General features: G+C 39.6%; 1 protein-coding gene across 1 annotated transcript in view; it reads right to left on the reverse strand.

The window, feature by feature from the left end:
* IMPG1 (interphotoreceptor matrix proteoglycan 1) overlaps window positions 1–19,779 on the reverse strand; it is a 127,567-nt gene that overhangs the window by 27,172 nt on the left and 80,616 nt on the right. The window contains exons 13-14 of the mRNA XM_049873820.1: window positions 8,052–8,590; window positions 5,335–5,554 (exon numbers count right to left, since the gene is read on the reverse strand). Coding sequence (XP_049729777.1) covers window positions 5,335–5,554; window positions 8,052–8,590 — 759 coding nt within the window. The remainder of the gene's footprint in view (window positions 1–5,334; window positions 5,555–8,051; window positions 8,591–19,779) is intronic.

Genomic DNA, 19,779 nt, shown 5'->3' on the forward strand with positions numbered 1-19,779 from the left:
TTGTTGATAAATTTCAATTCTGAAAGAAAAAACTATACACAAGACTCAGAGGTACAGCCCCAGGCCCAGACCCACCTGAGACCTGTCATCTCCCCCCACCAGAGTCTACCACTTCCTCAGCTCCATTGCCATCAGTGAAGGGTCAGATGCTAACCTTCCAAGAGCCCTTGTCAACTGGCCTCTTGAGTAACTGCCGTGGCAGCCCCCACCACATGCTCTTGGGACCTACCTCCTTCTCTTCAGCAGACACCACCCTCCAGTGGTAGCTCATATAGCTGCCATCAGCACCTAAGTGGCCGTGTGTCCCACCCGTCCTGCCTTCTCAGCCCTGCTGCTAGTTGTCTTTGTGGCTGCTGCAGGCTGCTCAGCCCTCACCACCACCCACCACCGCAGGCCTTACTGCCCTGAGAACAGCCTGGAATGACTAGGATTCTTTACATTTATCTGTACTTCTAGCTTTTCTCTTCTGTTCAGGCTATCTGGCCCCAAGAAAATGTAATTTAAAAGAACATTCAGTGCTCTTTTCACTATGGAACCACCCCTTAAAAAAAACCCATTGCCATCAGTTGATTTTGACTCATGGGACCTCATGCATTACAGAGTAGAACTGTTCCTTAGGGTTTTCTTGGCATGAGGTTCCCATGAGTCGCAGTCGAGGGCAACTAGCAACAACAACAAATCTATGGAAGCAGATCGCCAGGTCTTTCCTCCGTGGTGCTACCAGAACTGCCAGCCTGGTGCCTGACCATTTCTTAGTGACTCCCAAACCTCTAGGGCATGACAGAAGGTGCACATTAAAAATCTTTAGAGTGAAAAAGAAATAGGCTTGATCCCAGCATAATTCTAAGGTCTGTTTTCAGCCATACACTACAAGTTCCTTTGGGCAGAGACCAATTTTCATATACAGACATGTTATACTGCAGTTGATAAATGCTTATTATTCGATTAAGCATGTAGAAGATGGCCAAGGTCCACTTGCTGGTTATATGAGTGAATCTGCTCTTTGCCTTGGGTGAAATGACTAAGCTAGGATCCCAGGCTGTGAGTGAGGAAGCCCACTTAGTCTGTGTCTATCCACTGTGTCCACCCTCACTTCTTGCCTGTCCCTTCCTGCCTGGTCCAGCCTTCTTCCTTCCGTGCTCCCTCTTGACTGGAAATTGAGGGCAGATTGGCACCATAGCTTCTCACTGTAAACAGGAGATTGGATCGATCCATTTTAGCTATTGGATTTATCCATTGTCATTTATATAGGGGAATAAATAAAGCTCATTGTTGATTTTTAACTTTTGTGAAATTCATATTTGGCTTTCTAATCCTGCTATTCTAAAACCCTTTGGTTCATGCACTACTCAGCTGGCTTTCCCCAGCCATTTCCTGGCAGGACTCTTCCATTCATTATTCTGTGAGTTTTTAATGTATTAAAAACTCAAGTTTTCTCATTCTTCAGGTATCCAGAGGAATAGAGTATGGACCATCAGTTCCCATAAAAGTTGAGTGGAAGTATCAACCCTGTATTCAAACCAAAAAAGCCAAACCCGTTGTTGCCTTTGAGTTGATTCTGATTGATAGTGACCCTATGAATTATAGGACAGAGTAGAACTGCCCCATAGGGTTTCCAAGGAGTGGCTGGTAGTTTGAACTGCCGACCTTTTGGTTAGCTGCTGAGCTTTTAACCACTGTGCCCCCAAGGCGCCATCACCCCTGTAGATACCATGAATTACCATTCATTCATTTAATAGGTATTTCTTTAGCTTCACTGCTGCTACTGGTTTTAGCCATGTCTACTCTGAAAATTTTTTGAGCTGCCTCAGGCTCAGGCTACCTCTATGAAGCAGGCAGGTAATTTCCCATGTTGCCAGGAAGAGTTGATTGTATCTATTATTTCCAGTGCTCCTTGACTTTCCCCTATTGTTCCACCATTCCAAGTACAAATATGGCATGCTACTCCACAATCCACAGGGCAGCCTGGAGGCATCCTTTGGTAGTTTAGCTTAGCTTAAGTTTGTCTCCATCATGGACTGAAACTGATGTAGCACAAATCATTTCTATGGCTTGCTGTTGGCTTCTTAGAGAAAAAGCTACAATGACGTCCATTCACAGGAAATTAAAAACAAACCAAACTCGAGGCTGTTGAGTCAATTTTGACTCATAGTGACCCTATAGGACAGAGTAGAACTGCCCCATAGGGTTTCCAAGGAGTGGATGGTGGATTTGAATTGGTGACTTGTTGGTTAGCAGCCAAACTCTTAACCACTACACCACCATAATAATAATTTCGGCTTCAGCCCCCACATAAACACCTTGTCATGCTACTTTTCATTGTTCTCACTGGTGCCTTACACAGATAAAGCTTCAGAAATTATTACTTAGTGAAGTTAATAATGATATTATAATTATAACTCAGCAACATTCAACAAACAAAATAACAAACCCATGAACAAAAAAACTAGTTGCCGTCCAGCTGATTCCAACTCAGAGTGACTCCATAGAACAGAGTATAACTGCTGCATAGGGTTTCCAAGGCTATAAATCTTTATGGAAGCCAACTGCCACATCTTTCTCTGCAGAACGGCTGGTGAATTCAAACCACCGACCTTTTAGTTGGCAGCCAAGCGCTTAACCACTGTGCCACCAGGGCTCCACTAGGTAACATTAGGCACCTAAAATGCCTCAAGCACCATGCTAAGTGTTGTAAACATTCTCTCAGTTACTATCTGCATTTTCCAGTTGTAGAAATTTCTTTTAGATAGTTAACACTCCACTGTCAGCAAACAGGGTTCACAGTCAGGACTACAGACCGCCAAGGCCATTGCTCTGCTGCGCTTCCTGCCTGCATCATCCGCGCTCTGAACTTAACCCTCGCAATGCACTACCAGCTTCCCACAGATTTCCAAGGCAGTACTCAAGAGGTAGGGGAGTTGGTGGTTCAATGGTAGAACTCTCGCCTTTTTTGTGGGAGACCAGGGTTCAGTTCCCCTGTCCGTGTACCTCATGTGCAGCCACCACCCATCTGTCCGTTGAGATCTGTGTGTTGCTGTCATGCTGAACACGTTTCAGTGGAGCTTCCAGACTAAAATGGACTAGGAAGAAAGATTTGGCCATCTGCTTCCAAAAGGCATCCAATGAAAATTCTATGGATTACAGCAGCTGGATCTGCAACAGATCATGGGGGATGGCACAGGACTGGGCAGCATTTCATGAGTCAGAGCTGATTCGACAGCAGCTAACAACAACAGCTCAAGAGGCACCTACATTGAGAAGCCTGTCTGTACCTCCCCTGCCTCACCTTAGGTCCTTATATTGCTGCATGGGTCCCTAAGTAGACTGTCAGCTCTCTGAGGGAGGAAGGAAGGTGAATGGGCTTTACACCTTACTGCGTTTCTTTACTTTGCCTCTCTTACGCTTTCCAGGTTCTTCCCATTTAACCATAACTACTTGCTGCAGACCCTACTTGCTGTAAACCCTGGTGGTGTAGTGGTTAAGTGCTGCGGCTGCTAACCAAGAAGTCAGTAGTTCAAATCCGCCAGGCCCTCCTTGGAAACTCTATGGGGTAGTTCTACTCTGTCCTGTAGAGTCGCTATGAGTCGGAATCGACTCGATAGCAGTGGGTTTGGTTTTTTTTTGGTTTACTTGCTGCAGAGTCAATTCCAATTCATAGCAACCCCATGCGTTGCAGAGTAGAACTGTGCTTCATAGGGTTTTCAAGGCTGTGAGCTTTCGGATGCAGATCACCAGGCCTTTCTTCCAAGGCAGCTCTGGGTGGGTTTGAACCACCAACCTTTTGGTTAGTAGTCAAATTCTTAACTCTTTACACCACCCAGGGACTCTACTTCCTGTTATTTTTTTATCAGTTGATTGAAGGAACTGGTCTCCTCTTCCTAACTGGCAGGGACTCCCCAGTTCTTTCTCAGTTCCAAGGCAGTTTTCAGGAGAGAGGCAGTAACTTACTAGCATTTAAAGCCACTGCTGGCGAGTACATTCTGCCTCACAGGGACCCTTGCGTTTTGGTAGTCTTTAATTTTCTTAGCTTTCTTAGCGGCCCCTGTGTGGAGGTTAGGACTCCCAGGCTCAGTGCCTAAGGCCTCTCTGTCTTTTTAATGATCCTGTTTACTAAAGCAAGAACATTTTTTTTTCAAGTTGCTGAAAGCCCAGCTCTGTGAAAGATAAGTGTGTCCCAGCTGAGCCTTTTGGTTTGCATTTTGCCCAAGGCCATTTCCTTCTGCCTTCATTGTTAATCCAAGGAGAGCCAGAGGGTGTTAAAGATTCACTTCACTAATTCATAGCCAATTAGGAAGCTTTATTTTGACCCCGACTGGAAGGTCTCCTTGGCAGTCGGTCTGGAGCCTTTCCCCTTGCTCTCCTGGGATTAAAAAAAAACTTCCTTCAGTTAGTTACAAAACGGAATTTTGAATCTAATGGTAGAAACAGTTCCCAATTTGGGCGCAGCTGGTTACAGTGGTACATACACTAAGTTTTATTATTGGAACAAATGTTTACTTTCAATTATGTAAGTTCAGTCTAAAACCTCATTATCTTTAAGGGTTTTCTGCACATCTAATTTTTCTTTGTTTTAATCTGCACATGGAAACTGATCTAGGGTATATGATTGGGAGGGGAAATTATTTTCTTTCTTTGGTGATGGTGAAGTGACTTTTTTCCAGGCTTAAATTCTGAAGCTGCCCGTTTCATCTTGAATTATGCGGTGAAGAAGCCATTCTGACATGTGATTGGAAGTTTTCTTAGGTAGGAGACCCCAGTTGTTGCAGTTCACTGAGAAGATGCTCTTGACTTCTAGCAGAATGTAAATTAGTTTGCCTGTGGGCTACATTTTTTATATACATATATTTCCCAAACATAGCAGAAGTTTAGTTCTGAGGGGTAATTAAAGCTCTGAGATTGTGAAGTGAGAGGTGTGCTTGTTCTTTGTTTTTGATGTAGAAAAACTTTAACACACCTGTTTTAGAACCCTACTTTTTAATAACTTCTGAGGAATCCTTGGGTAAAGCAAATGGTTAAGGTTCTTGGCTGCTAACAAAAAGGTTGAAGGTTTGAGTCAATCTGAAGGTGCCTTGAAAGAAAGGTCTGGCAATCTGCTTCAGAAATCAGTTCTTGGAAACCCGGTGGAACACAGTTCTACTCTGATACACATACTGTCTCCATGAGTCAGGCTCTACTCGATGGCAGCTGGTTGGTTAGTTAGTTATAGCTTCTGGAATGTTATTCTGTCAAGTATGATTTTATTGGTGTTTTTCTGGCCTGATAGTTGAACTGCAGGCTTGAAAAACAACAACAATAAAACAACCAAAAACAACTTTCTGAGTTGGACACTTTTACCTGGTTCAATGTCGAGAGAGTAGTTGTCTATTTCCAGATCAAGTTGTTGGGCTGCAGCAGAACGAAAATCCTCCAAGACCCTGTGCACGGCCTTGGTCAGGTTATATGGCACCGACTTAGCAAACCTCATTTTACTATTCACAATCACACTCCCATTTCTGAAGTTAAGTATTTCGAGTTGCTTAAATCCCGTAAGATTGGATCGTAGATACGGAACCAGCTGCAAAATAAAAGATGGTTTATTCTTAACGACGCTGTAAGTGCTCAGCTGCTGCTGATTTCATCTTGCTCACTTTTTATTATCTGAGGCATAAATCTCACTTCCTCTTTATTTTTTGTATTTGGATTTAATGTGAGACCAGAACATCACTATTTAATGATCTGTTTGCAGTGATTATGTTCCATGTTTCTACCTTCCTATTCGTATATTGAGATAGATGGGCAGTGATTTTCTTCATGATGAATTGTGAGAACAGAGGATTAAAAAACAAAAACCCAGGTCAATGCTGTCATCCAAGCTAGAACGTCAGGTTCAGTTATTTAAAAGAGTCCAGTAAATAAACACATGTTCCAAGCCGAGCCCAGGAGTAGACTGACCTATGCCTGCGCAAATGGGACATCCGTTTGGAAGCAACCAATTTGAAATGACCTATTGAAATAAACAACAGTTAAGCATCAGCCTGTCTGTCTATGCAGGATATGTTTCATGGTCAATGCAAATGCAGGACAGTGGAAATAACAGGGAACTGGCAGTTAAGAACCTTGGGTACCGGTCCTGGAACTGTCCTTAACCAGCTGTGTGACTTTTACTAAGCCCCATAACCACCGATCTGAACTGGAAGGGGGAGGAAAATGTGGTTCCTTAGAAACCCCTTCCAAGCTACAATTTAGTAATCTCAAAAATGTGCTCCAGGGGATTTTGTTTCAGTTTACCATACCTACCTCTTGTAAGGTACAGCCATCTTTGAGACCATTTTTCAGAAATATTCTAAACATTTACTTGTCCCTGGCTCTGCAAGTTAGCCCTCTCAGTCAAGAACCACACACCTGAGCACCCAAAGAGCACAAAGATGCAAGCTGTATCCTCCCAGGTTTGGCCCAGACCTGCTTTATCTTTGTTGCTGTCCCCACCCCACCCAAATTTTGGCTGTCTGATTCTGACCCATAGTCTAATATCCCTGTTACAAAGTTATTATGAAAATAAAATGAAATCGTATACAAAATGTAAGACTTTTTTTTTTTTTCCCCCGTTCCTAAATCAACTCTTCCTTGATTTTCTCTTACTTACTTTGACTTGTCTCGTTCTTTGTCCCTTAGCAATGCTTTGGCCTCTGGTAGGAACTCCAAGTCTTCACCTAATGTGCAGACTACTAGCTTTCCCCTTCCCCCAAATCCATTCTCCTGTTCTTCCTGGGAAATGGGCTGCCTATCTAGAGACCACATTTCCCAGCCTCCTTGCATCAAGATGTGGCCATGTTACTAGGTCCCACCAATGGGACAGGAGCGGAAGTGATGTGAGCCACTTTGGTATCACTTGCTTATAAGGAAATGGCTTGCCTTGGGTTTCCTCTCTTTACTCCCTCTCATGAGGGGAAACAGGCATGTGCTGCTGAACCAGCTTTGACCATGTGGATGTGGACAACACCCTTAGGGTTGGCAGAGTTATAGGAAGGAAAGAGTGTGGATTCTTGGATGACATTATAGAGCAGAAGTGTCCCATCAGGCCATCAAATGAAAGAGAAATTAAATTGTATCTTATTTAAGCTTCTATATTCTTGGTATCTGTACTATGGCAGGTTAGCATATACCCTAATTAATACACCTGGGCCTCGTTCACTGGGACTATTCACTGGGACTCTTCTAATGTGTACTCACCCCATTGTGGGGGTGGGAAAATTAGAGAAAGTACTTTACAGTAAAGGTTCATTTGAATAAATTAGCTTTTATGTAAATTTTAATTTGTATAATTAAATTACATGAATCATACAAATATTTTTTCCTGTTATTCTCAGAAATTCAGTACTCTGTAAGATATGCACTATGTAATTTACATTAATTGCCCATTATTGTGTGTAAGGTGTCAAATAGTCCAGCATTCCTTATTTTATATGTATTTCTTATTGTACATACAGAAACAGAATAAACGTGCGCTTTTGGGTGTTTTATATCTAAGATACATGTCATCATGATCATCTTTTCATTTTCTTTGTTAGCGATCAGGGATGATAAGCACATTAGCCATTTTTTAGGTTTATGAGAACTTAAAGGGAAATAAAAAAGAAGCCCTTTGTACCTGAACTCTCTGCCTTATTTTTGCAAGGCCACACTAGATTTGTTTTCTTTGGTCAAATGGCTGGAAAGAAGCTTGTGGCATTACAACTTAGGAAAAGCCCACTCGCACTCTTTTTAAATTCCAAGTTCAGTACTTGAGTGGCTATGTGTTATTCCTGGGTAAACTAAGTTAGGGAAGACCATATTGAAAAGATTTTAGGTATATTTGTTCGCATTAGGCTGTACTTCCACCACAGAGCTCACTTGTCTGAGTGGATCAGAATCCATCTCAACACTCTAGCTGAATGCCTTCAGCAACAGTGGTCCCACAGGTTTGTCTCTTCTAACCTGCATTGCTTAATACAGCCAGTCATTACATTATGATGTAAGGACAACAACAAAAAAGAAACAAGTCTCCAATAGGAGAGTAAGTGGTGCTGACTCACCAGCTGAGTGAATCGTTGCTCCAGAGCTTGGTATTCCAGAGAGCTCTTGTTGAACAGGTCGTTGGAGAAGGGCATGTTAGCAACACGCAGACTGAAGAACACTACCAGCTCTTGGCCCTTGGGAGCGATGGTCATAGATCTAGTGGTGATATACTGTAAAGCTGGGACGGGAGTGGTATTCTCCAAGAAATGACCTGGGGTAGAAACATATCCACTGTGTCTTGGTACCTCAGACAAGGCAGCAGTGTTGGACAGGCCCATTTCATCTAGATCTCTGACTGTATACTGGTTGTCTGTACTCAATCTGCTGTCTTTTGAAAATGCAGGAGAATGTGAAATTTCTATAGCAGATTGGCTGATGGCAGCGTAATCGTCAGTGGGGATGGTTATCCCTGGCACAAATGCTGTTGGGTCAGTGGCCATTATGTCTGTGGCACTTTGATCAGTCAGGGAGAAGACCCTTGATCCCGTAAAGAAAGGTAGAGTCTCTGGTTGTGAGTCAGAGGCCTCCACCGTAGCAGGTGGAGACCAAGAACTGTCTGTGGGGGAAGGTCCTGAGACCAATTTCATTATGACCAGGCATTCCCCAAAGAGCAGAAAGAGAAGAGAAAAAGAAAATCCAAAGTTAGATTTGGCTTTAAAAATATATAGAGTTTGCCCTGGCCATTTTAAAGGTCATATTTTAAAAAATGACAGATTGATATAGAAATGGCAGGCAGTCCTATGTCCAATCCTAGGCAAATAGAGGATGGGTCCCTGTGCCCCAGCTTTATTTAGGTCCAATCTCTCTGGATAGAGGAGACTAAAGAAAAGAGCACCAACTACCTAGAATGGGTGGAATTACTGCCAAGCCAGACAGAACATACCTGGGGACAGGTCATGCGAACTGACCAGGTCACCAGGTGGTGCCATACTCTAGCTGGCATTGGAATAGATTTGAATCATACCCCTGGCCCACCAGATGTCCAAGACAGCTAGCTGTACACAGTTTTGTCCACTCATTTTATTCACCTTCCAGTAATGCAATCTTGCATTTTATGCAATTGAATTTTTTTGGACCCCAGTTATCCCATTTTGGTAGTTTTCCAAAATTGGATAATCTCACTGAATAATCTGCCAATTTGCAGATGATATTTGTGAATGTAAAGGTGTGGGTGACACACATACTGAACTTTATATTGGCCGTGTTGTTGTTATTAGTTGCTGTTGAATTAATTCCGACTCATGACAAATCCATGTCTTCAGAACAGAACTGCCCCACAGGGCTTTCAAGGCTGGGACCTTTCTGAAGCAGATCACCAGGCTGTTTCCTGTGATGCCTCTGTGTGGGCTTGAACAGCCAAACTTTTGGCTAGTAGTCAAGCACGTAACCGTTTGTGCCACCTAGGGACCTCTATATTGACCAAACAACTTCCTAAGTATTTGATAATATTTAAGGGCTTTGTCACTTTTACATTATTTTCTGATAATTTCTGCATTGCTTTCTACTGAAGTCCACTTCCTTTTTTGTGCAAAAAATTAAAATCCTGTAAAGATTTATGAACTAAGAAAGAGGTTATATGAAGCTTTCAGATGAAAGAGATTGGATGATTATTATTTCAATAAACTTAGATCCAGGCCACTGACTATATTTAAGGCACTAGGTAGATCAAAACAGGGAGTTTTCTGTGAATGTTTCGGTGGCATTTTGGCAAATATGAGGGAAAGTGCTGTTGAAATCCAAATGCTAAGCATGATGAAGGGACTGTCTGGAGGCAGATACAATCTTTGGACTCTCTGTCAGCTATTTACTACAGTGCAATCACCAATACTGAAACACCAAGTAATAAACTGCTCTGAAAGGTGAAATTATATTAGTTTTATTACTTTCCTAAAATAAAGCCTGCCCGTTGGTGCGTTATGCCCAGATTTCAGAGAAGCGCCCTCTTTTCTCTCACTTAAGGAGGGTTGTCTAGGTGTGTCTACCCATAATTCACTCAACTGCCAGAACCGATATCTCCTAACACCTAAGCGCTTTCTGGATGTACACTTGTAGTTTCATTCACATCTCCATGGAAGGAAGTGGGATGAGTAAACTGAAAGGCTTCAAGTGTTATCAGTGATTTGATTTGACTTCTTTGTGCCACGTGAAAATGTGTTTGGATTTCTGTTCCTATGGCGTGATCTCTGGCTTCTACAAATAATTGAGGGTCAGGGAAATCTGAGACAAGAAGCACAGTAACAGATGTCTTCATTCAGCTCCTGGGCCAGAATCTCATTACTCAAACCTGTAGCACTGTATAGACTTTTATCAACTAAACATAGGCTGCTGCATTATGTCATCAACCGGCAAAAATGAATTTCTAACCCCTTCGCTTTGTGGCCTGTTAACGTTAATTGTTCACATTCACAATAAACCTAACCAACTTATTTCACTGATAGAACAGTTAACTATTTAAATGTTAGGTTGCCAGGTGAAATACAGGATGCCCATTGGGATGTATTTATACTAAAAAAAATTTGTTATTTATCTGAAATTCAAATTTAGCTGGGCATCCTGTGTTTTCATTTGCTGAATCTAACAGATCTACTTAATGTAACTTTAAAGGCTCATTCCACTCTCTTTTGGGAAACCCTGGTGGCTTAGTGGTTAAGAGCTACAGCTGCTAACCAAAAGGTTGGCAGTTTGAATCCACCAGGTACTCCTTGGAAACCATATGGGGCAATTCTACTCTGTCCTGGAGGGTCGTTCTAAGTCAGAATTGACTCGATGGCAATGGGTTTTTTTTTTTTTTTTTTTCCCCACTCTCTTTTGGCTTAAGATTGAAGCAACTTGGCTATGGTCAAGACTTTTGAAATAGAAATGTCATCCAAACCTTATCACCACTTATAACTGTGCTTCAAATAATTATGTTTTCATACGATTCTTACATAAGAATTACACATGGCAGCAACATATGCCATTCCAACAACAATGGTTTTTTATACTATAATCAGAAACTCAAGCACTAAAAGCTAAAGCCATTTATTTCATCATGAAATACGCAAAATAAATAGACTCTAAATAAATTGGTTTCTTAGCTGTTATTCTAGAGGATGTGTAGCAGTTGCCATGATGTTGTGGGGGTATGTTTATATGTATGCGTGAGTCGTGACGGTGCTGGTTAGAGCCTGGGCTGCTAAGTGTAAATGATTATTTTGGATACTTCCTGGGTAGGGTACCTGTCCAAAGGCAAGAGCCACAGATACAATGGTCTGACCTAAACTAGGTGAACTCAGGTCCAAGCTTAAGATGCACTGAAGCCCAGATGAGACAAGCTTCAAAGGTGAAAATGAGGCGAGCCAGAAGCCATCCATAAGGATAGCCAGAGAAGGACAAAGCAGGGCGTGAGAGTCAGCACAGATCAAGGCTCCTTAAATGCTACTAGGAAAGGTTACACATAAACACTAAATCAAGTGGCTGGCTTTTTCATGTTAAGAGATCTAAAAAAGAAGAAATTCCACGGTCCACCTTGATCTTCAAGTGCATAACCAGCTAGTTTTTAATTCCATATCATACAAATCCATCCATATTTATATGTATTAAAAACAAAAATTCATTGCTGTTAAGTTGATTCTGACTCCTAGCAACCCTATAGGACAGGGTAGAACTGCCCCATACAGTTTCCAAGGAGCACCTAGTAATTCGAACAGCTGCTTTTCGTTATGCAGCCTGAGCTCTTAATCACTGCGCCACTAGGGCTCCATCCTTATTTACAGTAACAAGAAAGTTAGTCCTTCCATTTTGGAATATTATGGAGATAGAAAATAAGTGTTTATTAGTCATTCATTTATTAAATAGATATTGAGAGCTTACAATATATAAATCATTGTTCCAGGTGCTGGGATACTTCAGTGAACAAAACAGATAAAATTCCCTGTCCCCAAGGATAGGAATTACATATAAAACAGTTTATTTTATATATGAGGTCCAGGATTTTTAGCTGCACTAAGCAGGAGGAGTAGGGAAAAACCTATTTGACTCTTTAAATTATGTGTTATTTTATTAAAAAAATAAAAAGATGGAATAAACATGATTGAAGGGAGTCAAGGTCAGTCATGACAGGCTTTAAGAAATTATTAAAAAATTATATATATCTTTATATATATGTAATAAAGATAAGAAACTGATTATAGAAAAGATGATAAATGTGGAAGAAAGACAAAGGACATCCAACATTTTTTAATTCATATTCTCAAATAAGAGAACAGAACAAATGAACAGGAAGTACTCAAAGCTATGACAGAAGAAAAATTTTCTGATACATTAAAAACAAACAAATTTGAACTTAGAGATTCAAAGTATATCAGAAAATGATAAACTAGCCAGGGCGCAGCATATTCCTCAAGGAAGAAAGTGACTGATATATTATTTTTAGATTTTTGTAAACTTCTTCAGATAAAAGATAGCTCCTTTGTTATCTGGAATAAATGTGAAATTTCAAATGTGTTTACATATTAAATAAAGGTCTTGAGCAGAACCACCACAGAAGCAAAATATTTTACTACCAGCTCTTTATTATTAACAACAGTAAGATAACATCTGGATTTAAACTGAAATTGGTAAGAAATTTAATTTCTAAACCCTGGAGAACCTTATTGTTCACTTTTACTATTTTACTTAAAGGTTTCTATGGGGTTATGTCTTCAAAATCCTACTTTTAAAATCTTGGAAGGCAGGATTGAGGATGGGATGGGAGGAAATTAGTATTTATTTGGCACCTGTTATGTTCTAGGCAAGGAGTCCCTTGGTGGTGCAAATGGTTAAGCTCTCAGCTACTAACTGAAAGGTTTGCAGTTTGAATCCACCCAGAGGCACCTTGGAAGAAAGTCCTGGCGATTTACTTCCTGAAGATCACAGCCATCAAAAAATCTTACGGAGTACAGTTCTACTCTGACACGCATGGGGTCACCATGTGCTGGAACTGACTCAACAGCAAGTGGTTTTTTTGCTTTTATGTTCTAGGCACTGTACAAGGTGCTTCGGATGTCTGAAAAAATTCTCCTCCTACTTTAAGCCATTTTTTAAGCTCCCAGTTAATTATACACTCCGCATTTGCTACTTCATGTGAACTATTGGAGTTCTTTATGTATCTGTTATTTCTGTCTTTCTTAGGTGACTGAAATAGGTAATTAAGAGAGGCAGCCCAAGGCTGCAAGTGTGGGTGTCTGCTTGACCAGTAATTATCATTAGAATGAAATATGTATGTCTATGTACTTTAACATGCTGCATTCCTCTTTTCTCAAACCATCAATAAAAGGCATATTTTTTCCAGTCTTCCCTCACTAAACAAAAATGCTGAATCTGTGAAATCTTATTGGACTTAAACACTTCCTCATATAATGTAGAAACTACAGAGCTGAGAGCCATATCACACCTCTCTTTCTTTCTCTCTTCATTTTGTGTAACATGATCTTTAATTGCTTTCAATTTCAAATCAGTACTAGGTAAGGAAATCGTGAGTATGCTTTTGGAAAAAGAGCCCATCTATGTCTTGGTCAGGTTTGTTGGCAGCCTTAACAAAATCCAAGTTTATCTTCTCTGATGAAATGGACATTTTGGGACAAATGAAGTCATTGTTATGTAGATCTAACATGCAGTCACATTGTAGCTTTTAATAATGCGGTCATAGTTCAATTTCAGATAGCTTCTGAATTATTTATTCTGAGATTATTGATAAGATATGTGTGTATTTTGTCACTTCTGAGTTGAAAACTCAAATAATCAGTACTTTTTTTTTCTGTTTATGACTTCATATGTATCCATGAAAATGTATCCATGAAAATAGTAAAGAACAAGATTAAATAAAATGTGAATTTGGGACTGTAGAAGGCACACAAAACATTACATGGTATGGTAGCCAGCCTCCAATAAGGCCCTTGATGATCCTCACTTTTTGTTACTGATGCCCCTTTATAGGCCCCTTCCCCAACGAAGGAGGAGGAGGGAACGGTTAGCAAACAAATGTAGAAGGTATGCAATTATTTGCTTAAAAATACAGTAACTATATCAGAGGTTGTCAAAATTTTCTGAAAAAGGGCTAGATAGTAATAATTTAGGTTTTATAGGCCATATACTCTCTATCGCTACTACTCAGCTATACTGCTGTAGTCATGGACTGTATGTCAATGAATGGTCATGGATGTGTTCCAATAAAACTTTATTTATGGGCACCGAACTTCAATTTCACATAATTTTTACATGTCACAAAATATTATAATCTTTTTTCCCCGACCTTTTAAAAATGTTAAAAATATTCTTAGCTTGTGGGTTGTACAAAAAGAGGTGGTAGGCTAGATTTGGCCCATAGTTTGTTGATCCTTGGCTTATATTTTGTCTATTCTTTGGATTCTCCTTTGAACCAACTGTAACATCTTCCCTCATTAATTAATGAATTAAATAAACTCTTTGACATGTGTTTATTTTATATTTGAATGAGAGTTATGATTTCACCCTTAAAAATTATTCTTTACATTTTCCAAAGGCAGTTAATAGAATTCAGTTGAGGTATTTGAAGACCATTAATCAAAAGGCTGAGAGGTTCTTTGTCCTGGCTGCATATTAGAATCCTGGGGATCTTTAAGAACTGCATCAATACCAGGCAACTACTGCAAAGGAATTGAACTAGGACCTCAGGGAGGGCCTCCTGCATGGGTATGTTTATAAAGCTTTCCAGGCGATTCTAATGTGTAGCCAGGTTTGAGAACGAGAAAATTCAGAGAACTGTTTTTTTTTTTTTAAATAATGTTTTATTGTGTTTTCAGTGAAGGTTTACGCAGCAGTTTAGGTTCCTATTCAGCAATTTCTACACAGATTGTTCAGTGATAGTGATTACATTCTTCACAATGTATGAACATTCTCAATATTTCCATCCTGGTTGTTCTGTTCCCATTGCCGTCCAGTCAATTCCGACTCATAGTGACTCATAGTGACCCTCTAGGGTCGTTATGAGTTGGAATCGACTCTATGGCGGTGGGTTTGGTTTTTTGGTTTGGCTTGGTTGTTCTGTTTCTATTAATCTAGTTTCCCTGTCCCCTTACATTCTCATCTTTGTTTTAAGGTATAGTAATTGCTGACCATTTGGTCTCATATAGATGATTTTTTTTAAAGAAGCACAGTACTCACAGGCGATAATCTTTATTTTATAAGCCAGTTTGTTATTTAGCTAAAAGGTGGCTTCAGGGGCTAGTTTCCATCCAAGTTTTAAAGGGTATTTTAGGGCAATAGTCTTGTAGAGTCCTCCAGTCTCAAATGGTCCAGTAAGTGTGTGCATGTGTGTTTTAATAGGAATTTGAGGTTCTGTTCCACATTTTTCTCCCATTCTATCAGGGTCCATCTATTGTGGCCCTGATCAGAATTGTTGGTAGTAGTAGCTGGGCACAATCTAGTTCTTCTGGTCTCAGAGTAGGACAGAGTAAAACTGCCCCATAGAGTTTCCAAGGAGTGCCTGGTGGATTAGAACTGCCGACCTTTTGGTTAGCAGCCATAGGTGTTAACCACTATGCCACCAGGGTTTCCCAAAGTAGATGAAGTCATGGTTTGAATAGACTATTAGCCCTGTAGATAAGTACCTTCTTTAAGTCTTTGGTTTCCAGATAACTAGTATTTTTAAAAAAATCATTGGTTAAGTGAAAAGTAAGTTGTTACTATAAGATGTACAACACACAATAAATAATGGATAGAACTCCTGTGATGTTATTGATGTTGTATAATATTCTTTAGATTAAAGCTTAATAGAAAGATCTCATTATATGAAAGAGAAGATTATAAACTGATTTAATTAATCTCTTCTTAGACTTTTTTAAATAGTTTGGGACTTGGCAAATTAAGATGATTGTCAAAGACTTAAACACAAATTTTATTTATTTAAACCTCACTTCATTCCATAAGGAGCCCTGGTAGTGCAGTGGTTAAGAGCTCAGCTGCTAACCAAGAGGTTGGCAGTTCGAATCCACTAGCCGCTCCTTGGAAACCCTATGGGGGAAGTTCTACTCCGTCCTATAGGTTCTCTGTAAATTGGAATCGACTTGATGGCAGTGGGTTTGTTTTTTTTGTTTGTTTTTAATTCCATAAAGAGTTTGAGTGAACCAAAGACCCGGTAGTGCTATTAATGAACTGTGAAGTGTTATGATTCTCATGTCTTAGAGTGTTCTTAGTTTTTTAGATGAGAGGAATGAGAAAGTCTTAAGGAGGGGCTCTAAATATTCCAAATCTCAAAGTTTTTGGTGACTTCATGGTGCACTAAATGTGATGGCTTAGCCACAAAATACCAAGTAGTTTTATTTCTATTTGGCATTTTACACATTGTAAAGCACTTCCAAATATTTTATCCTTTCTGATCTTCAAAGGTTTTAAAAAAATGGTACAAGAGATAATTACATTACATACATATTTATAATTTATTTCCCATGCCAAACCAAAACTTGTCCCATTTTTTGATTCAACCTCAGTTACTTAATAAACGCAAACTTTTCTTTTGCTTTGGTCTTAGTTCTCCTTCTGTTTCGTGTGTTGTATATGTCTGGCCCCTCTCTCCTGACAGTTACATTTACATGCACTGCACAAGGTCTTGCTGCCCTGGGGAACCTTTGCATCCAAGATCACGTATATTTGTTCTTTCTCCATCTTTCCTTTAATGAGTCCCAATATGCTCTTTCTTTGCTGGCATATTTTGCGATTGTTTTCTTTTCGATATGCTTATTCTTTATTTCATTTATGTCTATTAATATCCTTCTCAGAAAGGCAAGGAGGCTTTGTTACCTCACTAATAGGTGAAGAATCTGAGGCTCAGGAATAATTAAAAGTCTTACCCAAAATTAATTTGTGATAGGCTTAACACCAAATCTCAATTTTCTTAACATATCCATTTTATTTCCACAAATGAAAAAAGCAAAAGCTGTTGATGTTTTCCTCTATGCCAGAATTTCATTCATTCATGGATGCATGCTTACATTCACTCAACAAATAATTAGTGAGTACCTACCATCTGCCATGTACTTGCAAGGCACTAACTGGGGGTATAGAAATGAGTAAGATAAATATATTTCCTACCTCAGGTGCTTACAGTAGCTGAAAAGACTACAATAAGCCCAATTCATTGAGCACCTTTTATGTATGTTCTCTTACCTAAAGGTCACAAGGAATTTATGAGGCATTTTCACCTACACTTTGCAGATAAAGAAACTAAGGCAGAGAAAGAGATTAATAAACTCTTCATATGGTATCAGGGATGAAGTCCTTAATAAGGCTACCATTGGGGCAATATACCCATGGTCTCAAAGAACCACTGGTAGCTTAACAAGGTGCTAGATCCATCATATGTTGTAAAAAGTTTGATAGAAAAGGGAGGTGGTCCAATGAAGTGGCATTACTAAACCCTTACAAATGATATGTTACTTATAGTACAGAGCAATGACCCTGCCAAGCAGAGGCACACGGGTTTACTAACACATCATAGAAGACAGAAGGTCAGCCTTTCAGTTTTCAATGATGAAATCTCTAAACCTAAATCCTATTTACCAGGTGGTATAATAGTGTTTCCAAGTGCTGAGAAAGGCAGGTCTGCTGACATTGTCTTCCCAACTCTGCTTAGGGAGAGTTTGGCAGCTGAGATTTGAGTAATTGCCAAGTAAGGAGTCCAGAGAGATCTTTTTACAGTGAAAACATAGACTGCAGCAATTTCAAGTAGAGGAAAATTACCTCAGATACATTTTAACAAATGTGAGACTGACATTTTAGCAAAAGCCTTGTTTAAATTCCTCATAAAATTCCACAATAAAAGAGTAATTGTATTTATTAGCAATAAAATTTTTCTCAGAAGAGTAGTTCACCCTGTTAAACCCCAGGTCTTGATGAGGCTAGTGCTGAAATTAATGAGCCAAATGGAAAAATGGAAAGGCTGAAGAGTCAAAGTACATGTGATAAGGAAAAGCAGATTGAATTAAGCCTGAGAAATCAGAATCTGATTCCACACAGTATTGGGAGATTAGCAACTTGAGCTGAAGAGTCGGTGTTGCCAGCCATGTCTAATGTGTTTCAGGCAAGATAGTTTCAGACGTAATCATACAATTATGGGATATTTAAGAAGAATATTTAAAAAGATATACCGCAAACATGCAAGTTTGAAGAATACATCCAATTTGTGAATACCTAAATAACTTGGCTAGGTCATGATTTCCAGTATTGTATTATTGTCTACCATTTTGTCATCTCATGTTATTTCCCTATGTGTTGTAAATCCTATCACTATGATGTTAATGAGATGGATTGGCAGCAGTTATATTGATGAGATCTACAAGATTAGATAGCACGTAAACCAACCTCTTTTGAGATATAAAAGAGAGAAGTGAGCAGAGAGACAGGGTACCTCATACCACCAAGAAAGCAGCACTGGGAGGAGAGTATGTCCTTTGGAACTGTGGTTCCTATGCTTAGATGCTGTCAGACCAAGGGAAGATTGATAACAAGGACCTTCCTTCAGAGCCAACAGAGAGAGAAAGACTCCTGGAGCTGATGCCCTGAATTTGGACTTGTAGCCTACTAGACTATGAGAGAATAAATTCTTCTTTGTTAAAGCCATCTATTTATGGTATTTCTGTTATAGGAGCAGTAGATGACTAAGACAGACATGTATAAAAGTTAACTCACTTGGATTTGCCAATGACTTTTTAGATACAATACTACAAGCACAATCCATTAAAAAAAAAGTTGAACTCCGTTAAAATTAAAATTTTCTCCTCTGTTAAATACAATGTTAAGAGAATGAAAAGACACAGACTGGGGAGAAATATTTGCAAAACACATCCAAAATATACAAAGAACACAAAACTCAACAATAAGAAAACCAACAACTCAATTACAAAATGGGTAAAAGATCTGAACAGGCACCTCGCCAAAGAAGATAAACAGATGGCAAATAAACATATGAAAAGATGCTTAACATATTTTGTACTTAAACCAAGAAACCAAACCTGCTGCCATGGAGTCCTTTCTGACCCATGACAACCATGATTTTGTCATTAGGGAATTTCAAGTTAAAACAACAATGAGATACCACAACACACCTATTAAAATGGCTAAAATCTAAGACACTGACAACACCAAATTCTGATGAGGATATGGAGCAACAGGAACTCTCATTCATTGCTGGTAGGGATGCAAAATGGTACAGTCACTTTGGAAGACAGTCTGGCAGTTGCTTACAAAGCTAACTATAGATTTACCAGTCGATCTAGCAGTCGTGCTCCTATGTATTGACCCAAATGAGTCGAAAACAAGTCCAACAAAAAAAACTTGCACATGAATGTTTGTAAGCAGCTTTGTTCATAATTGTCGAAGTTGGAAGACACCAAGGTGTCCTTTAATAGGTGAATGGTTGAACAAACTATGGTACATTCATACAACAGAGTATTACTCAGCAGTAAAAAGAAGTGAGCTATCATGCTACAAAAAAGCATAGTGGAACCTTAAATGCATATTGCTAAGTGAAAGAAGCCAATCAGAATGATTCCAACTATATATAGTTTGGAAAAAGTAAAACTATAGAGACAGTGAAAAGATCAGTGGTTGCCAGGGATTCAGGGGGAGGGAGGGATGAGTAAGTGAAGTACAGGGCATTTTTAGGGCAGTGAAGCTATTCTATATGATACTGTAATGGTGGACACATGACATTATAACCCAGTGCCATCGTATACCTTTGTCAAAACCCAT

The sequence above is a fragment of the Elephas maximus genome, chromosome 1, assembly GCF_024166365.1.
Source record: "Elephas maximus indicus isolate mEleMax1 chromosome 1, mEleMax1 primary haplotype, whole genome shotgun sequence".
NCBI lineage: Eukaryota > Metazoa > Chordata > Mammalia > Proboscidea > Elephantidae > Elephas > Elephas maximus.